The 21113-nt window shown below is 41.3% G+C and overlaps 1 protein-coding gene across 4 annotated transcripts in view; it reads right to left on the reverse strand.

Moving 5' to 3' along the window:
• The window catches only part of STAMBP (STAM binding protein), a 27939-nt gene continuing 6826 nt past the window's right edge, over positions 1–21113 (reverse strand). For all 4 annotated transcript variants that reach the window (XM_066377967.1, XM_066377970.1, XM_066377969.1 and 1 more), the window contains 8 exons: positions 14932–15007; positions 14574–14669; positions 12721–13087; positions 10586–10710; positions 9342–9479; positions 2902–3014; positions 2248–2347; positions 1–875 (listed from right to left, as the gene is read on the reverse strand). In XM_066377967.1, coding sequence (XP_066234064.1) covers positions 819–875; positions 2248–2347; positions 2902–3014; positions 9342–9479; positions 10586–10710; positions 12721–13087; positions 14574–14669; positions 14932–15007 — 1072 coding nt within the window. In that variant the 3' untranslated portion in view covers positions 1–818. The remainder of the gene's footprint in view (positions 876–2247; positions 2348–2901; positions 3015–9341; positions 9480–10585; positions 10711–12720; positions 13088–14573; positions 14670–14931; positions 15008–21113) is intronic.

Consider the following 21113-nt stretch of genomic DNA (forward strand, 5'->3'; position numbering starts at 1 on the left):
GAAGTTAACTCTTATTTTATTATAAAGGAAAAAATATCCTGAAATATTTGTTAACTAACAGTAATTTCTGACAAAATCATTCTTCAGGGTTTTCAGGCCTCACCATTGATCAGACATAGTAATCTGTCCCTGGCCTTCATAATAAACTTCATTAATATTGCCATAAACCACAGGAAAACCCAGAGATTTTCTGAATGGCTTAGAAATTTCTGCATAGATGCCCTTTATTAGGCCAAAGGTAAACAATAAACAAGTTGGCAGAGAAATTAGGAGAGCTGAAAGAAAAAATAAATATTAACAATTGGTGACTCTAGAACAAAGAGTACACGAGTGTTTATTATATCATTCTTTCTTTTTCCATTGACTTGAGAGAGGGGAAGGGGGGGGGGGGAAGGAAGCAAGAAAGAAGTATCAAGTCGTTGCTCCACTTAGTTGTTCTATTTAGTTGTGCACTTATTGGTTGCTTCTCGTATGTGCCCTGATGGGATCAAACCTGTGTCCTTGGCACACTGGATCGACCCTCCATCCACTGATTCACCCAGCCAGGGCCTCATTATACCATTCTTTCATGTTAACTTTTCAGTTACAGGCAGACCAAATAGTTGTGTTAGCATGACAATGCTATTTTCCAGACTTGCCTAAAAAATATATTCAATTCTTTGTTCTTAAGCCAGAAATAGAAAATCAGTTTTCCCCCAGGTGATACTCACTTTCTATTCTGCCTAAAAAAGATTCCAGAGCTTTCTGGGAAGTTTAAATTAAGTAGCTACAGTACACTGATGTGGTTTTATAGTTCTTGACAGGTGTGAGTCAAACTCTCATCGAAGGTCTGTGATGGTCACTGGTCTGTCCACAACAGTCACGTGGCTGCAGATCTGTATTAGGGAAAAAGAAAGGAAGAAGTCCTGGAAAACTCTGAAGCCACTTTTTAAAACTCCTTACTTAAAGTGCTCATTTTGGCTAGTAGTTCCCAGTCTGGAAGCCAGACTGCTACTTAACGGCAGTTATAGTCAGGCGTCTGGGCATCATTACTTTCACCAATCCCTACCTGAACCCTGAGCCAATGTGGGCCTGTATAACCTCAATTATTTTTCAAATGTATCTATATTCTAGAATCATTCAAAAGGTATACATTTATCTAAAAGAATTGCTGAATTCACTGCAGTTTTCTGGGTCACTATGTCAACCCGATGACAGAGCACACCTGCTAGCACGTGGGGAATGCTCCCTCTCGGCACACAAAAGGAGTCTTCATAACCGAAAACCTGGGCATGTGGGGGGGGATTATGTGGCCTCTGTTTCAACATCCTGGCACCTAGACATTTGTATTTCCCAAGGCAGACTAACCTATTTTTGAACAGATCTGTCAGAAAGTTGTTTCTCACTCTCAGCTGAAAACTATCATTTCATGAGATCTTAGCTGTAGTTCTGGGAGTTGTAAGAAATAAACCCACTGTCATTTTATACAACAGCTCTTCCAACATTAAAGTCAATTCTCGGATTCTCCCTGGGTTTTCTCTTCTAAATACCCCCAGTTCCTTTTACGTGACAAGGTTCTGAATTTCCCACACTGGTCACTTTTCAGTGAATCCAAAAGAAATACTACTCTGTGGCCAGCATGGAGTGAAGCAACACTATCACATTGATTTGAGGGGCATACTGAAACACACTGATCTTCTCAGCAACTGAAACTTTTTATAGACAGAATACAACTTAGGCAGAAAACTTCCTAAGAATATCATAAAAATCCCTATTATCTAATTAAAATTCCATAATCAGATATATTTTACTTATTGTAAGTGGCTGTTTTCCTTGGGTTTCAAATCTCGTACTGAAGGGCAGGCTTATAAACTGATACTGATGAAGAAAAAAAACTAACAGTTAATAAAGCCAGCTTACTGCAGGCGGTACTTTCTGTATATTATTATTTCATGTAATCCTCTCGTTAATCCTATAAAGTAGGTTTACTATTATCACCATCCCAATTTACAAGTGAGAAAACTGAGGCCCAGAAGACTAAGTAGCCTGATCAAAGACACATGGTCCTTAAGTGGCAGAGCTAAGGTTCCAATCTGTTCCTATGCCACACTACATGTACTTCCCATGTACATCCTTACTAGGAAGATTCGGAAAGATAGGATATAAGGCTAATCTTCTACGTGGGTCAGAAAATACAATGCACCTCATCAGTTCTGACTGTCCTCCTGCTTGAGGCACAGCCCTGATTTCTTCTACACAGATACATACACAGAAAAGTGGTGGATCCTTGCTGTGTGGGTGAAATCCTTTCTGGCGACAGGAAGAAATCTCCTCTAGTCCATGGTCAGTTAGTTTAAAGAATCCGGTTCTGAAAAAAGAAAGAGCAGGCCTGGAATCAAGCAAAGGTGGCCCCCAGTCCCTGAAGCGTGTGCACACGTGCACCCCCCCCCACACACACACACACATCAGGGTAGAGTTCATTTTGAGACAGCTTTGAAAGTATGCTGGCTCATAGGTTACTTCTCTGGTGAATGAATCAGAGTTAGAGAATGACGCATCACAGTCACTACACTAGTTTTATTGGGAGAATTCACAGTAAATAGCAGGATTTAAAATTAAAGAAGTTAACATCTCTAATCTGATATCAATCTCTTAATAATTCCTACTGCTTCAAGTTAAACATTTCAAATTTCTTGTGTTCTTTTCTTAGAAAAGCACCTAAATTGTTACTTGGATTTCTTTTCAAGCAAGCATAACAGGTTTATCAGGATACAGGGCTGAAAAGGAAGCCTTTTAGAACAACCAATTAATACCATGATCTATATACTTTATAGAGAACAAGGTCTTAAGAATACAGACTTTCTTCTGAAGCTCTTCCCCACTGTGTTCTAGTAATGCCCCCAAACCAAGTCCTGCACTTACTCCTGGAACTTAGGGGAGCAAACAATGGCTATCGACTCTGGCAGCATCATCTGATAGGAGCAGTGAGTGTGTAGGTCGACGCTGGAGAGGAAGGCGGTCTGTGTGGGATGAGTCTGAGAAGAGAAAAGGAAGTCAGAGACCCCTCAGTGAGAACACACAGCTAACCCTGGCCCATGCAGGAAGGTCAGACAGTTCTCAACAGGAGACTGCCCACAATCTCCTTCTCAAGTACAAAGCCATTTTGCAGCCATAAGGGGTATGCCTGAAGTTTGTAATAAGTAATGAACTTCCTTTCCAGCAGTGTAAATGAGTGTTGTTTAACATGAGTGTGTGTGAAGAGACTCATAATTTCTAACTGACCATCGGGACTTAATTAACTCCTCACAAGTTCTCTCTGCACAACAAAAGCCAACCTTTCTGGAATAGATGGTACAGCTACCCCAAAATACTTCAACATGTAGAAGTCAAGGACTTAACAAACTAGTTAGGTGAATGGTTTTTCTTCCTGACAGAGGTATTAAAAGGTCTGGGGCTCTAAAGGCAAAAGTGGCAAAAAAGCTGTCCTGTGGTTAAAGCATACTATCCAAGGAGACAAGAGGCAGGCGCGACTGGGATTTCAACGGGTAGCTAAACAACACAAAGGACCCAGTCTTGTTTGGGAAAAGGACCAAGATATTGAAATTTAAGGGTAATGAGTTAAAGTACCATCTAAATATGCATTCAGTTTATCTAATTTGTTTTTAATTACTTAATGTTTTATTAAGCACATTCTTTGTATACAAATGAACAACTATATAATGATGTATGTTCATCTTAGAGGGGGTGTGATTTTAGATAACAAGAATGGAAAACCCGGTATGACTCAAAAAGACCACCAGCCTTCACTGACAGAAAAGCACAGAGAATAGCCGAGTACATCTGACCAGTTTCCAAACCTCCCACGTAATAAAATGAGGATCCTGAGAGCTTGTCAAAAAAAGCACAGGCTCCTGCTCCACCTCTGGAAATACCCATCCTGACAGAGAATTTTTCTTTTTCCAAAAAGCTCATTAAAAGCTTCTTAAGTTGCCTCATCAGCGATGCACCACTGCACAGAAGCCTGTGAGCGATGACTGTGGAAGAGGTCTGCAGGACGGGAGCGTGTAAGCTGAATGCTGACAGGAAAGTCAAACACAGGTCCTCATAGGGGAGGTAAGAATTCTGGTGACCACAAGGGAAAGACAGTTTCTACTTGATAGTACCATCATCCTATAGACTTCTAAGGACAAATAACCTGTGTACCAACACATTTTATCCTACGGTTAGAGCCAGGAATTCTAACTGGAACAAATGAGGCCTACACAAGCCGATCCAGGCCTGTGAGCTAAAGCTGGGTTAGCTAGAAAGACAGTATAGAGACATATAGCAGGGACTCCATAAATAATTGTTAAAACTAAATAAAAAACGGCCTTGAGCTTCTACATCACTCTAACTACTATGCCTTCTCTTTTTCCTCCTCTTCACAATTGAGTTTCCTGAAAAAATAGTTATGTCCACTGTGTCCACCATGCTGGAGACAGAGGAAGGCATTTTTATGGAGAGAAAACTACACCAAAGGAGCAGAAATGAGCAAGGGGAGTGAATGCTGAGGGAAGCCTGTAGAGCACCGCCAGAGAAGTCAGGCTTAGCCCAGGTGAAGGAGTGCCTCAGATACTGGGTTGGGGACTATATAATAGTTCATGATCAATACGTGACCATACAAAGCATCTGACTGGAGAAGCGGCTTTGAAGCTGGCAAGGTGCAGAGGGAGGAACCGATCTTTTGCATTTTCCTCTTGCCACTCACTGTAAGAGCTAGGCACACCTACGGTCTGGCTTTGTTTATTTTTAATCCCAAGTTAAGAAAGAATGGAACAGAAATATCATGGGGTAAAAAGATGAAATGCTATCAATTTAGGCTCTAACTTTGTTCTTACCTGGGCCCTCACTGATATTAGAAACCCTTTTATTCATTTGTGGTTCTTTTTGAAATCTAAACAGTAATTATTCCCAACTCTCCCCCATCTCCTCCAGTTCCTAAGCCTCATCTCCCTCCCACTGGGCAGTGGGTCTAGACTCCAACCTTGTTGAAATCAAGACCACCTACAGTGAGTCCCTCAACCCCTCCAACAGAACCTCAAAAATATCTCTGTATCTTCCTCTCTGCCTTCAATTCTGCTTCAGAGGAATGAGTGCTTTCTCTCCAATATGAAGATATATATCCTATCATAATTTTTTTTTTTTTTGTATTTTTCTGAAGCTGGAAACGGGGAGAGACAGACAGACTCCCGCATGCGCCCAACCGGGATCCACCCGGCACGCCCACCAGGGGGCGACGCTCTGCCCACCAGGGGGCGATGCTTTGCCCATGGGGGGGGTCGCTATGTTGCGACCAGAGCCACTCTAGAGCCTGAGGCAGAGGCCACAGAGCCATCCCCAGCGCCCGGGCAATCTTTGCTCCAATGGAGCCTTGGCTGCAGGAGGGGAAGAGAGAGACAGAGAGGAAGGAGGGGGGGTGGAGAAGCAAATGGGCGCTTCTCCTATGTGCCCTGGCCGGGAATCGAACCTGGGACTTCTGCACGCCAGGCCGACGCTCTACCACTGAGCCAACCAGCCAGGGCCTCCTATCATTATTTTTAATTTTATACTTTCCTATCTCCACATCACCTGTCTCTCCTGCCCTCTAAAATCTCCTCCACTGGCTCAATGGTGTTAAAAACACATTCAGACAACTATGCACAAGAATGGAGAGCCCTGGCCAATTGGCTCAGTGATAGAGTGTCGGTTCCATGTGTGGAAGTCCTGGGTTCCATTCCCAACAAGGGCACACAGGAGACATGCCCATCTGCTTCTCCATCCATGCCCCTTTCCTCTCTATCTCTCTCTTCCCCTCCTGCAGCCAAGGCTCCATAGGAGCAAAGTTGGCCTGGGCGCTGAGGATGGCTCCATGGCCTCGGCCTCAGGTGCTAGAATGGCTCTGGTTATAACCAAGCAACACTCCAGATGGGCAGAGCATCGCACCCTAGTGGGCTTGCTGTGTGGATCCCGGTTGGGTACATGTGGGAGTCTGTCTCTCTACCTCCCCGTTTCTCACTTCAGAAAAATATAAATAAATAAATAAATCTTAAAAATGGTGAGCAGGCCCTGGCCGGTTGGCTCGGCGGTGGAGCGTCGGCCTGGCGTGTGGGGGACCCGGGTTTGATTCCTGGCCAGGGCGCATAGGAGAGGCGCCCATTTGCTTCTCCACCTCCCACCCCCTCCTTCCTCTCTGTCTCTCTCTTCCCCTCCCGCAGCCGGGACTCCGTTGGAGCGGGGATGGCCCGGGCGCTGGGGATGGCTCCTTGGCCTCTGCCCCAGGTGCTGGAGTGGCTCTGGTCGCGGCGGGGTGACGCCCCGGAGGGGCAGAGCGTCGCCCCCTGGTGGGCAGAGCGTTGCCCCTGGTGGGCGTGCCGGGTGGATCCCGGTCGGGCGCATGCGGGAGTCTGTCTGACTGTCTCTCCCCGTTTCCAGCTTCAGAAATTAAAAAAAAAAAAAAAAAAAAAGAGTCCTCTTGAGCTCATCTAAAAAAAAAAAATGGTGAGCAGCCTGACCAGGTAGTGTAGCAGTGGACAAAGCGTCAGACTGGGATGCTGAGGACCCAGGTTCAAAACTCCAAGGTCACCAGCTTGAGCACAAAGTCATCAGGCTTGCACATGGGATCATAGATATGATCCCATTGTCGCTGGCTTGAGCCCAAAGGTCACTGGCCCAGCTGTAGCCCCCCGGTCAAGGCATATATGAGAAAGCAATCAATGAACAACTAAGGTGCCACAATGAAGAATTAGTGCTTCTCATTTCCCTCCCTCCCTGTCTGTCTTAACTTGTCTGTCTGTCTCAATTAAAAAAAAAGAATGTTGAGCAAAAGAAGCCAGACACAAAAGAATACATGCTACATAATTCTATTTATATAAAGTTCAAAACCGGGCAAAACAAAACATCACATTTAGGAATACACGTTTAGGTGGTACTATAAAGCAAGCAAAGAATTTCCAGAAAAGTCAGGAGAGGGAGGAAGTATGACCAGGCAGGAGAATGGGGGAGGGAGCATACTTCTGGCAATGTTCTAGTTCTTGAACAATGTTCTAGTTCTTGTAGTTTGTGTACAAAATGTTTGTTAAATGATTCATAATTTAGTTTATGTACTTCCTTATGTATATTTCAAATATAAAGTTTAAAAAAAATAAAATCAAAACAAAACACATGCTGAACCTTTCATAATAAACCATAAATCAAGCAAATCTTCTCTCAACCTGGATGCTACTTAAGCCCACCATCCCATAGCTTCCCTTTCCTCTAGAACTGAGCTCTTCAAAAAAATTAGTGTGAATATCACTATCACCACAACCTCAATCTTAATTACTTCTTAAACCCTTATAATGATGAGGTCCTCATCATTTTGGAGCTCTCTGCAGCATGCAACATTGTTAACATCCCGAAGTTTCTTCTTAAAACTTTCCTTCTCCTTTAGGTCTGTGCCTTGACACTACCCTGACCTTTCTCTGACATCTTTGCTTCATTACTGCCTACTTCCTACATCCTGCCAGGCAGCCTGCTCCAAGGCTGCCAGTGAATCACTTCTTGCTCTCCTCTCCTCCAGTTCCAAGTCTCCCAAGGCCAGCTCCATGCAGAGCTTCCCAGATCTCTTTTGTGCCTTGGCCTTGCTCCTAAGTTCCAACCACACTTCCTCCTGCCTGATAACCAATTCCACCCATTTAATGTATCACCAGCACCTTCAGCTCAACATGTTCAGAACTGAACACCATTTATCCCACTTCTAAAGTAAGATCTCCTCCTGGAGCCCGTTTCTGCTTATAAGATGATCACTGCCACTCCCAGGAGTCAGGCCCCAAATCTCTTAAGTCATCATTGACTTTTACTCATCATCCTCCTACTCATCCCCCACATCCTCTGAAATCCTCCCTTCACCTCCTCCTACCCAAACACAATGCCATCATCCGGGCTGTCATTATTGGGTTTTATCACCACACTAATCCCTTAAATGATCTATCTCCCTGCGTCACTTATCTTAAAACTGCTTTTACTTTTTTTCTGAACTATGGCTTTGATCATGTCATTGTTCAACTCAAAATGTCAAATCATTATATTTTACACATGAAACTAATATATATAATATTGCACATCAACTGTGCTAATAAAAAAAGAAATCATCACAAATACAGAAAAACAAAAAACTTTGAGTTCTCCACTTACTAAAAAAGGAGCGCTATTCTGCCTGTCTACCCAATATATCACATTAAAGCTTACCTGCTACCATTTTCTGATGTGAACCACAAACTCCAGCAAACTGGACATGCAATGCTCCAGGAACACAGTCTGCCTGCTCTATGCTTTCCCTCCATAGGGAACTCTCCCTGGGCCCACCCTGTCAACATTCTAGTAAATCACGCCAAGTGTGACCCTTCCCTCCTCTGGATTCCACAGGGCTCTCTGTGCTCCTCTTGAGGCACTTAGCACATTCTGCTTCATGTGAAGAGTTATAACTTCTCAGTGTGTCTAACCTTCTTCATGAAACTAAAACTAGATTTGTCTTACTCAAATCTGTATACTCTGGCAGATAAGGGGCAAGTTTTCTACCCAATGGGGATACACAATGGAAGGCCAATATTCATGTATTTAAACCAAATAAAGGACAGAGGCACATGGGTCCACTGCACAGGTCAGTATTTTCCAAATTCTAATATATAAATGTGAGTAATCATCCCAAACCCAGAAAAGAGCTGACTTGTTTGTCTGTAATCCTGGCACACATGAAAAGAAGCTTGGCCTGTGACAGTGAGGGTTTGAGAAGGAATAGAAAGAAATACCAGAAAATAATCTTTAAGGGATAGAGTTATATTTTAACTGAATATTACCAAAAGACTACATAAGCTATGCAGACACTTGGCAATCACCTATGTTGATGGTGCTCCTGGTTTACATAAAGATATATGCTGCTTTAAGAAAAACCAAATGCAAACATCTGAATTAAGTTCTTGGGCTCATTTAAAATACTTTGATTTATATACTTTTAGGAACATATATACTTGTATGAATGAGGCATAGTCCATGCCACCCCTATTCAAGACCAGCATCCCATCACCATTCACCTTCACAAGGAAACTGATACTATAGAAAAACAAGTTCACTTTTATTTAAAAAAAATTTTTTTTTTTAATAAAAAAAATTTAAAGTCCTAAGTATTTCCCAAAAATCAGTATGGAGTACAAGCAGTCAAGTATGCTAGGGAAGCCAAGTCTGCAGCCAAGGAAGGGAAACACAATCTAATCTGAATACTGTTCCCTTTGCAGAAAGAAAAACACTAGCAGTGTGTTTAAACATCATGAGAGAAGAGGCTGGCCCTCAGAGGACTCGGAATTGCTTACATGAATCCAGCCCAGTGTGATGAGGCCCTGCTGATCCTGCATGAGGAAAAGCTCTTCTTCATTCTCTGTGTTGCAATAATCAGACCCAGCACTTTGCTTAGGGATGAGAACGTGGGTGATGGTAAATTCATTCCTCATCTATCAAAGGAGAAAACAGTTCATCACAATTCCCTGGCACCTATGCAACCCCCTCTGTCACAGCAGTAGAAACTTATACATTTATGTACGTGAAGGCCTACCCCTCCTAGTCTACATCTTGCTCTCTAAGTCCCTTACCTTATGGTTCCTAACCTTGGCTGCTCATGTGCATTCCCCTGGAGGCACTCTGCAAAGTCACAGATGTACTCAGCCCCGTGGGAATTTCTATTGCACGGAAACTGGTCTATTCATGGTTCTAGAGAAGCTCCACACACAGTACTGTTTCTCTTTCTTTTTCTATGTCCAAAGTAGTTCCCTTTCACTGTTTCCCTAGTCCTTCTCATCCTTTAAGGTTCAGTCTAAGCCTATTCCACTTCATTCATTTAGTCATTCAGCAGTTAGTTAAGTGCCTCCATTCAGTGATCTTTTCCTTCTTAAAGTCCTCTGTGCTCATACTGTACTCCTATTCAGCAAGCTATTTATTTTTTGGCATGTATCTTCCACCTTTCCAAAGTTCTTGGGTACCTTCTGTGGATACATACTTTGTGCCTTATATATTTCAGATCTCCAGATCCTACCATAAAGCAGGTACTTGAAAAATAATACATAGGTGATGACTAAATCTTCCTACCAAGTGTAGAAGTAGAAATATTTCTTACTATTGGCATTAAAATTTTCAGTTCAGCCTGACCTGTGGTGGCGCAGTGGATAAAGCGTCGACCTGGAAATGCTGAGGTCGCCAGTTCTAAACCCTGGGCTTGCCTGGTCAAGGCACATATGGGAGTTGATGCTTCCAGCTCCTCCCCACCTTCTCTCTCTGTCTCTCTCTCCTCTCTCTTTCCCTCTCTGTCTCTCTCTCTCCCTTTCTCTCTCCTCTCTAAAATGAATAAATAAAATTTAAAAAAAAATCAGTTCAATTCAAAGGACTGTGAAAATCAATCAAATACAGAGTCACCAACTTCAAAATTACAATGCATTATGCTGTCCCTGGTCCTTTCTGCAGAGGGACTGGTGCAAAGAATAACTGACCCTATTCATCTTCTCTGAGAGTCACAGGAGGCCAAGGGAAAGAAACAGCTTCAGCCCAGGAAAGCATTTGTTTTTACCAGTTTTCCACAGAGAATTCCACATGTCTCTACTCCCCGTGCAGTGTTGGCACTGGCTAGTTGGAGAAACTGTGGGCAGAGCCTCCCAGGCACCACCACGTGACGCAGTCCATCGATTGTAGGCACTGTAATGGAGAAAGCGGAAAAGTCTGAGACTGTGGGCAGGGCCTCCCCAATTGGATGCAGAGTTGGAAGCCCAGGAGAGCAACGCCAAATCACTGCCATGACCTTCAACTTCAGGCAATGAGGGGAATCTCATCCTAAATGACAGAAGAAAGAAGGTTGCAAAGTCTCTTCCCCAACCTCTGGCCACAGCTGTTGGAAGTACATTATTTCAAGAAAAGAAAAGAGGCTTCAATCATTCAAGTTGAGACAAGGGCAAACTACTACTTAAAAGAAGTTTCTGAGCTATTCAGGAATTCTCTGTCACCACCTAATATAAAGGATTAAAAAAAGTAACCTCCTCATTCAATTAAATTTTTATTTTAAATCTTTCTTTACCTAAGAATATCAAAGAGTATGCCTTTCAAAGAAATAAACCAAGATATATTTTAGAAATAACAGAAAGTAATTTTGATAACTACTTAGTTCTGAATTTATTAATTTAGAAGAAAGCTAGAATGATAGAACAAAACAAAAAACATTCTGTCCTCAAAAAAGGCATGCACAAACAAAGCAGTTTATAAGCCTGGTTCAGAATGCCAAGAATGGACAGAAACCTGTGAGAGAGCCAGCAAACTGAAATCAGGTGCTAAAAAAATGATATATAGGAAACAACTGGATCTTCCTACCAAGTATAGCAGTAGGTATTTCTTACTACCTCTTTGTATCTTTCAGTCACATTTTCATTAAAAAAAAAAAAAGTGAAAAAGGATGTTCTGCTTCTCCACATTTGACAGCAAGATCTGAACTACTGGAGCGGTAACAATGTCAGACTGGGAGCCAAGTAGTCACAGGGCAGTCTGCTGACAGTATCCAAGGATTCTGAATTAAAGTTTCCGTACAATTCAATAATCACCTACCAAGTAGACACTGCTCAGCCCACAGGGAAGACAAAAAGCATTAACACTCAAGCTCTAACTCTACAAGAAGTTAAAATCCAGTTATGAACAAATGACTATACGATCAGGTAGTGATCTCAGCTGCATTACAGATAATAAGAGCTCTGGGAGTTTGAAGAATGGATTCAATCTGACTGAAGGGAAGGAGAGCTAGAAAAACTTTAAGAAAATTAGGGAAGTCAGAGATAAAGAAGATTTTAAAATCCAGGCAAATGTTAACAAACCTCTTTGGATAAGATAGTCCAGGGACTATGCTGGCAATGTGAGAGTCCAATTTGACCAAAGTATAGACTATGTATGAAAGAATAGTAGTGAGAGGCAAGTTGCCAAGTATGTGGGAAAAACCCTAAAGGCCAAGCTTCAGAGTCTAGCACCCCTTCCCCATTCTTACATTGTCCTTTTAAGTGGATCTTTGGCAAAGCAGATGTCCTTAAACAACTACTTGAAAGCATATTCCTACCTAAAACGATCTAATCTAATAATTAAGGTATACTCATCATTTCACAGCTATTGTTACTTTCTCAGATAGTCAATCCCGGACGAGAGGAGGAAAGACTGGCAATAGTTGATATGGATGGACTGAATATCATTGACTATATACAATATTTACCATAACTAAGCTCCTTAAGGATTAGGAACGTTCTCAGGGCAAGCACAATTCAGTAATGATACCCCCCCCCCCAATCAACAGTTTTTATTGTAATTTATTGTAATTTACATTAATTTACATTACAATAAATTTCAAGTGTCCTTTACAAAATGCCAGTAGTGGTCTCTACTGAACATTTCAAATCTCTGTATAACCCTCTAAAAGCTGAGGGTGGGACTTTCCAGAACATTATTAGTTCTTCAGAAAATTGATCTGGGCTCACATAAATTATATGGCTTATACAAAGGCCATGTTCATAATACAGCCAGTCTGACAGGATGCAATATGGCAATACTGATCAAATGGGTATCTGTGTCCACAGCCTAATGGGTGGAGTCCTGGAGGTAACCATAGGCTGAATCTTCCAGAATGACAAACTGTTTGGGTGTAGCTAAGCAGAAAGAAACATAAGCAAAAGAACTCACTGCTCTCTGAGTTGTTCAATGCTCCAGGTTTCAAGGACCTGTCTACCACAGGTGGCTTGGCAGGCCTTACAGTTGTATTACAGTCTGAAGGCTGTGTGGATGCAATGGGTGCCGTGGGGGACACGTCTAGGGATGGCTTCTCCAAGTCAGGGAGTAGTGGGCCACCTAGGCCAGGGTCCACCTTCCCAAACTCCTGTACAATTTTCAGCCGCTCTTTTTCTAGCTCCTGGTTCCGGATCATCTCCTCAAAGGCATGGAACTGTTCCTGCTCCAACTGCTGCTGCTTCTGTTGTGCTATCCTCTGTCTTTCCTTTTCCATCTCCTGCTGGATGGCCACATTCCGGGCAAATTCTTCTGCTTCCTTCTTCTACAAAGAAAGACTAGGAGTCAGGCTAACACTATACTCAGGGACTTCACACTTTAGGAGAACAAGGCTAGTCAGCAGGGGGATTTCCCAAAATGTCCTTCTGCTCTGGCCTGACTTCCCAACACAGGATTTATGCTTCCCTTGGTACCTCTGCACACATGGAAGGTTCATCACTCCTGTCTGTCTAGCCACCACATACCTATTCTTCAAGGACAGTTAAAGCCCCAGTCCTCTCAGTACCCTTCCCATTGACTCTAACTGGTATATTTTATTTTTTATCAAAATCTCGATGCAACTCATTGGTATTATATACAGCTTTATTCTCTGTTACATGTATTCATACCATATCACAGGTAAGGCTATAAAATAGAACCAAACCCTGCTATGTTAGGGTTCTCTATTGAATTCTTTTCTTTGTTGTTTTTGTGTGTGACAGAGAGAGAGGGACAGACAGGAAGGGAGAGAGATGTGAAGCATCAATTCTTCGTTGAGGCTCTTTAGTTGTTCATTGATTGCTTTCTCATATGTGCTTTGACTGGGGGGGGGGGTGCTTACAGCAGAGCAAGTGACCCCTTGCTCAAGCCAGCGACCTTGGGCTTCAAGTCAGCGACCTCTGGGCTCAAGCCAGCGACCATGGGGTCATGTCTATGATCCCACACTCAAACCAGCGACCCTGTGCTCAAGCAGGATGAGCCCATGCTCAAGCTGGTGACCTCGGGGCTTCAAACCGGGGTCCTCTGCATCCCAGTTTGATGCTCTATCCATTGCGCCATTGCCTGGTCAGGCTCTATTGAATTTTTAACCCAAAATGAAGTCTCTGAAATTTTCTGGTCCTCAGTTCAATCAGAGTGACATTTTTAATGAACAAGAAATATTAAGTATAATCTCTCTCATTAAGGTTTTCACTCACTCAGTGCCTTAGAAACATACAGCCTCATAGCTGTTCACCTCTCTGCTGATTTTAGCCAAGAGTCCAGAACAGAGCTCAGCAAAGCACCGCAAAATAATGTGGACGTGCCTGCAGTGTGCACTGACATCTGACACAGACCTCTGATGGTGCCCTGAGAGTTTTTCCACGTGCTCGCACGGACTGTTCCTATCGAGAATTATTTGAAAATGGCTTGAAAAAGAAATTGATTATTTCAAACAGGTATAGCCTGCTTCAGGTATAACAAAATGTGAATCAAATTTGCCATATTCTCTGGTCTAAAAACCTATGTTTTAGTGAGAATTTTCATTGTTTTTAGGTTCTCATTCTAGATATAGCAGATAGGCAATAGATTTTCTGTCTCTCTTAGACATGCAGGATCAATCTGTGATAAAACACTCAGCCTAAGCACTTGCATTCTATATTTTTGTGTTCTGACCTTTGCTAAAAAAAGTGAAGTACCACATCAAAAACACAGGATTGCTGAAATATTATAATCCCAGGGCACAGCCTAAGAAAATAAATTAATTTCCTTTTTTATTATTGTTATATACTCACTTTTTCTTCATTATATTCATTATATTCCTTGGTATATCGTTTTAACAGCTCTGCCTTCAGCTCTTCTGCTTTGGGAAATGCAATCTCCTTTAATTTCTGAGATATACACACACAAAAAATGCTGAGAATTAGAATAGTTCTTGGCTAATTAAATCGATGTCAAATTGGCAATGGCAACAATGTTTCCAAAATCAACTTTGAATACCCGTACTGTCCCATACCTGCTACTTCACACTCATCTGGTGGAATGGCCTTTCCTCCTAGTGCAGGGTTTAATGCTCAGAGACTGACACTACTGCTCTTCCCTTCAAGTTAGTGTGCTGCTGGTAGATGAGCAACAATGAAAGTGAAGACTCACCTTCACTGTGTCTTTCTTTTCAGGAATGACAGCTGATTTGTAATCTCGATGTTTGGGAAGTTTCTCAATAAAAAGCCTAAGGAAACAGATCAGAGTAATGATACAAAGAAAATGTCCACATGTCCAAAAGACTCTGAAGCAATACAACTCCCTTAGCCTGAACCACCATATGACAGGGTTCCAGAATTGCAGGAGGGGTAACAGGCACACGCAGACAGGACATATTCTCCCCCACCCACCTTGCCCTGTAAAGAACAATAGAGTGTTTCTCTCTTCTTCCAAATCAGGCCTGCAGCAGCAAGTACCAGACTCATACAACAAAAAATATGAAAACAGAAACAAAAACCACTTATCCTGTACCCCAAAATATACCTCCCTTTAAAGACATTCTTTTCTTGTTGTGTCAGTGACAGGCTTCCAAAGGAAAGGGTCTCTGTCACAAATAATTCTTCAGAGAACAGTTTGGCAGCCAAGGCCAGGAAGTCAAAAGAAAACTCATGTTCTACTTCTACTTCTAGCCCTGTGTGACCTTTAACTTTGGCTTTTTCCCTTTGGGATTCATGTTCCTTCAAAGAATACTCCTTGCATCATAATAAGCACTGAGAAGCTTAGATAGTACATGTGTGTCTCATATGTTCACGTTATATGTATAACATGCATTATGATCTCTGATGAAAAGTGTGTAGAGAAACATAAGTGCTAGATTTTCTCTTTCTGTTCTTGTCCTTGGCTGTAACACTCAGTGGCAAAAATAAAGGGACTCAGTTTATAGACCTCTAATATTTAGGATGTCTACTTGGGGCCAGTGAGAAAGGTGGAGGTCCAGTATCATGTCAGAGCCCAAAGTGGTGAATTCAGAATTTCAAAGCCACTCTACAATCTACTCTTTTAACCACTATATCACACTGCCCTTACCTGGCTCCTGGAATAATGCCCACAACTATTAGGAGGAGTCCTGAACAAAGGGATCTTTTAACAGAACTAAGCTGTAATAAACATAAGCCAAGACCCAAAACAAATAAATTAAGGGTAGCTTGCTCACAGCCCTAAAATACTTTGCTATAGTTGGGATTAACTGAGTCTTTTCTATTTTCTGCCCATGGTCAGGAGAAAAACAGAGGCAGAAGCCTCAGTAAGGGGACAAGAAGATACCCTCCGTCAAAACAAACCTTCTATAGACAGTCTTCCTCCTTCTGTTCTATATTTGGCATGTGAAAATCTTTCAATCCAAGACTCTTCAGGGTGGGATAAATTCTAAAGTCAAAATGATTCTAAAAATCTTCCCTTTGGGTTCATGAAAAATATATAAAATAGTTTCCTTGAAGTCTAAAACAAGTACAGGTTTGTTTGTCCAATCATGAAGTCTTAAGAGGATATTAAGATAAATAAGACACAGTTCTTGTGTTCAAGAGGCTTACAATTCGGTAACTCTCTCACTTTTGCCCTAATGACCAAGGTTCATGCTCACCACCTTCAGCAGGCTGAATGTGCTTTGTATTGAAGCCTGAACCAGCCAAGAAAATACCATGTCATACAAATGCCTCACTTTATTTATCTTTTTTAAGTAAATTAAAAAATTTTTTTTATTTATTCATTTTGGAGAGAGGAGAGAGAAAGAAGTGAGAAGGGGAGGAGTGGAGAAGCAAATGGATGCTTCTCCTGTGTGCCCTAACCAGGAATCAAACCCAGGACATCCACACACCAGGTTGATGCTCTACCACTGAGCCAACCGGTCAGGGCCTTTAAATGCCTCACTTTATATTTGCTTATGCTCTCAACCTGAAGCAAGAGACTCTAAAGTCCCTGAGGCCAGTGATTTCTTTCATGCTTCTTTGTATGTTCCTCTAAAGCAGGGGTCCCCAAACTTTTTACACAGGGGGCCAGTTCACTGTCCCTCAGACCGTTGGAGGGTGGGACTATAAAAAAAACTATGAACAAATCCCTATGCACACTGCACATATCTTATTTTAAAGTAAAAAAACAAAACAGGAACAAATACAATATTTAAAATAAAGAACAAGTAAATTTAAATCAACAAACTGACCAGTATTTCAATGGGAACTATGCTCCTCTCACTGACCACCAATGAAAGAGGTGCCCCTTCCAGAAGTACGGTGGGGGCCAGATAAATGGCCTCAGGGGGCCGCATGCGGCCCGCGGGCCGTAGTTTGGGGACCCCTGCTCTAAAGCCAATACGGTGCCTTGTATAAAGAGGCACTCTATAAATATCTGATGAATAGAATCTAGTTTATAAGTAAGGATAAAACTTTCAGATCTATACATGAATACCTTTTCCTTGTTTCAGCTGTTATCCATTTTCTGAATGGGGACATATGGGCAGAGGGGTTTCTTCAAAGTAGAGACTACTAAGCCATATAACCCTTTCCATACTGGAAAAAAGGAGCAAGGAGGTTAGAAGGACGGGCTCTGGGGCCACCTTGCCTAGACTCAAATCCCGGCTTGACCATTTACCTCTGGTAAATTACTTAATCTCACCATCCTTCAGTTCCCAGATATAAATGCAGACAAAATAGTATCACCTGATAGGGTTGTTGTGATGCCTAAAGAGATAAAAAATAAAGTGCTGAATATAGTGTCTAACATATAGCTAACATCAATGTGCTTATATGATTGTTTTTACTAAAAAATAAATTAATGTGAGCAAGAAGAAAAGACGAAGATGTTAACAACAGGGCTAGCGATGTTCCAGGCACAGAATAGCTGTTCTCAGGGGTTAGATCTGGTTGCAGCCTGGAGAGAGGATATGTACCAAAATAAGAAAGATGCGCTGGCAAAAACACAAGCAAAACCACTTAATAGAACAAAAGGGAAAAAAGAGACAAGGAGAAAAGTAAATATAAAAGGTGAAGAAGTATATAAAACAATATTCAATTTTACTTACCATGAAAGAAATTGAAATTCAGATGAGATCATTTTCATCTATCAGACTGGCAAAAGCTTAAAGGTTGATTATAACCAGGGTAGATAAGGATGTAGGGAAATGAGTGTCCTTATATATTGTTTGCAGTTCTATAACTTGATAATATTTTTTCTTAAGGAAGGGAGGGGTGGGAGACAACTATTAAAAATTTAAAATATATATGTCCTTTAAACTCACAATTCCACTTCTAGAAACAACAAGAATGGCAAGAGAGTGACCCATGAAGAGATCTAGGATAAGATTGTTCCAGGCAGAAAAAATAGCCCCGAGGCAGCATGAGCTAAATCAGTGTGTCCTGATATGGAAAGGTCGATAAGATGTTAAGAAAGTAAGTTGTAGAACAAAATATATTGTATGATTTCATTCATGCTTTAAGAAAAAATGATAATCATATGAGCCCATGTGTTTAAACAGGCATAAACATTTTCTAATACACAAGAAACCTAACAGTGGACACCTCTGGTAGATGAGACTTTTCACTTTCATATTTCCCTTGTTGTATGTTTTGAAAAATAAAAATGTTTTAGGACCTGGTGGGTAGCTCAGTTGTTTACAGTGTCGTCCTGATACACCAAGGTTGAGGGTTCGATTCCTGGTCAGTGCACATATAAGAATCAACCAATGAATGCATAAATATGTAGAACAACAAATCAGTGCTTCTTTCTCAAAATCAATCAACCAATTAAAAAATTAAAATAGTTTTAATCATGAAGAAATATTAATATGTATAAAAATAACTAATTCAAAAAGTCAAACAGAAATTGTTTAACATGGATATATTATTGTTTCATTTCTTCCAATCTTAAAAAATTAATCAGCAAAGTGAGCATAATCACAGATGAAGATCTCTTCAGTCTATAAGTTTCAGTCCCAGATGTAACTGTTTTCAGTACAGGTGACAAACCATTTACAGAAAGTGGGTTTGTTTTTGTAGGCTCACAGAGCAGACAGGAATTGCTTCAGTCCTCTGTAACTCCCTTCCTTCTATGTAGCCTAGTCAATGACCATAAAAAGCTGTGAAAGAATCCCCTGCCTGGATTATTGCCTGTGCTCATCATGAAAATATGTACTGCTTTAACATGCTGAAGATCCTTCTTCTATACAGGGGTCTGCAAAAGGCAAAGCATTCCTGCAGCAGGGAAAACCTCTGAGGGGGGAGAGGGGAATGTGCTTGAGATCATTCAGATGCCTGAACTGCTCCAGGGAAAAGAACAAATACGCCTTTTAAACTCTGGAATTAAAGGGTCCACAAAAGGTCTGAACAATGACTCTCAGTAGTGGGAGGCAGAGGAGTGGCGACGCTGATCCCTGCCCTCCACCCTCTTCAGTTGTAATAACTGCCAAAGTGAGCCATAATTACTGACAGAAATAAACCAAGTAAAGTGCAGTAGAAAAACAGAATGAGAATACTGAGTTAGAACCTTTCCCCTATTCTTAGGGCTTGTTGGTTCAAGAATCAGAATAAGGATCCTAAAGATATCTGCAAGAAAAATAAAGTAGCTATATTTATTGATCCAGGTCAAGACAATCCAACAAAATTCCAAATTAAACCCCAAATCTAACAAATTAAGTAAAGGAACTGCTACATCCCACCTCTCTCTTATTCAACTCTCCTCCAGGCCTAGTTCATCATATTAAGTGGTCCTATAAGGGGAACCACATACGGGGACAAACTCCCCTCATATCAGTCTCACTGTTAACAGTAATACTCATGTCCCTCAAAGTAACACCAAAGTCACAGAAAAATATCAATTTCTTAAGAATCTGTGTACTCTTGATCCTAGTACTTCCTGCCTATTTAGGAGTTTATTACTACAGTTAAATGCACTCTTTTCTTTAACAGCAGCCTTTCCTTCTCCAGAGGATACTTTCCATCAGCAAAAAAAAAAAAAAAAAGCTCTAGAATCTACCATCTTAAAATACACACCACATTATCACATTGTCCCCCTTCAATTACTTCCTCATTTTTCTGCTTCCTATACAAACTTCTACAAAGAGTTGTCTATGCCAGGTCTTTGCAAACTATGCTAGTGGGTCAAATCCAGCTCACCACCTGTTTTTGTAAATAAAGTTTCGTTGGAACTCAGCCATACCCTCTCGTTCATGTATTGTCAATGGCTGCTTTCACACTACATAGCAGAAGTTGTGACAGAGATCAAACGGCCTGCAAAGCCAAAGATATCTACTATGTGGCCCTTTACATAAAAAGTCTGCTTACAGTATACTGTCTCTATTTTCTTACTGTTCATTCACCTTTCAACTGCTCTAATCAAGTGTCCCTTTAATCCTTCTAGTAAAATTGCTTACCAAAATCAACACTGACATCAGGTTACCAAACTCAAATCCTCACCCATCTGACCCATCTGATTCGGCTGCTCCTGTCTGCACACAGTGACCTCTTTGGCTCTCACAGCACCACTCTCTCCTGGACTTCTTCTGCCTCCAGACTTTCCTTCAGTCTCCTTAGCTGGTCCTCCTTCCACTAAGCAATCTCAGGGCTCAGTTCCTGGCTCCCTTTCTCATTCTACAGTTTCATTAGCAAGTATTCTTTATCCTTTTATGTGCTGTGGATCCTTTCAGCATCTGATGAAGCCTATAGATTCCTCCTTGGAATAACTTTTAAAAGATACAAAATACAAAACACAGTTTTGTATTTTATACAAGTAATACTGAATACAGTTTTCAAAATATAAAAAGTGATGCCTGTTTCTTTATTAATGCATTAAAAAACAGGATCTAGTCACAGGTTTAATAACTACTATAATTATGAGGTAGTAAAAAGTGTAAATGCTACCTTGAGATATTAGTAAAAATTGTAATGTGATATGAAAATATCATGATTTCTGCTGGTGACAAAATTACAAATACAGGCATACCTCATTTTATTGTGCCTCCTAGATATTACGTTTTCATCAACACTGAGACAAGACCCTCCACCAGCAGAAAAGATCACAATGCATGAAGGTTCAGATGATGGCTAGCATTTTTTTAGCAGCAAAGTATTTTTAACATGTGTTTTCTTTAGACATAAGGCTATTGCAGCTTAATAGACCACAGTATAGTGTAAATATAACTTTTATATGCACTGGGAAACCAAAAAATTCATGTGCCTCACTTTATTGCACAGTTTGTTTTATTGCAGTGGCCAGGAACTGAACCCACAGTATTTCCAAGGTAGCCTATATTATTAGTACTACTGTCATTTGAGGCCTACATTCAGAATGGAAGGAAATGCTAAGTT

The sequence above is a fragment of the Saccopteryx leptura genome, chromosome 3 (assembly GCF_036850995.1).
Source record: "Saccopteryx leptura isolate mSacLep1 chromosome 3, mSacLep1_pri_phased_curated, whole genome shotgun sequence".
Taxonomy (NCBI): Eukaryota; Metazoa; Chordata; class Mammalia; order Chiroptera; family Emballonuridae; genus Saccopteryx; species Saccopteryx leptura.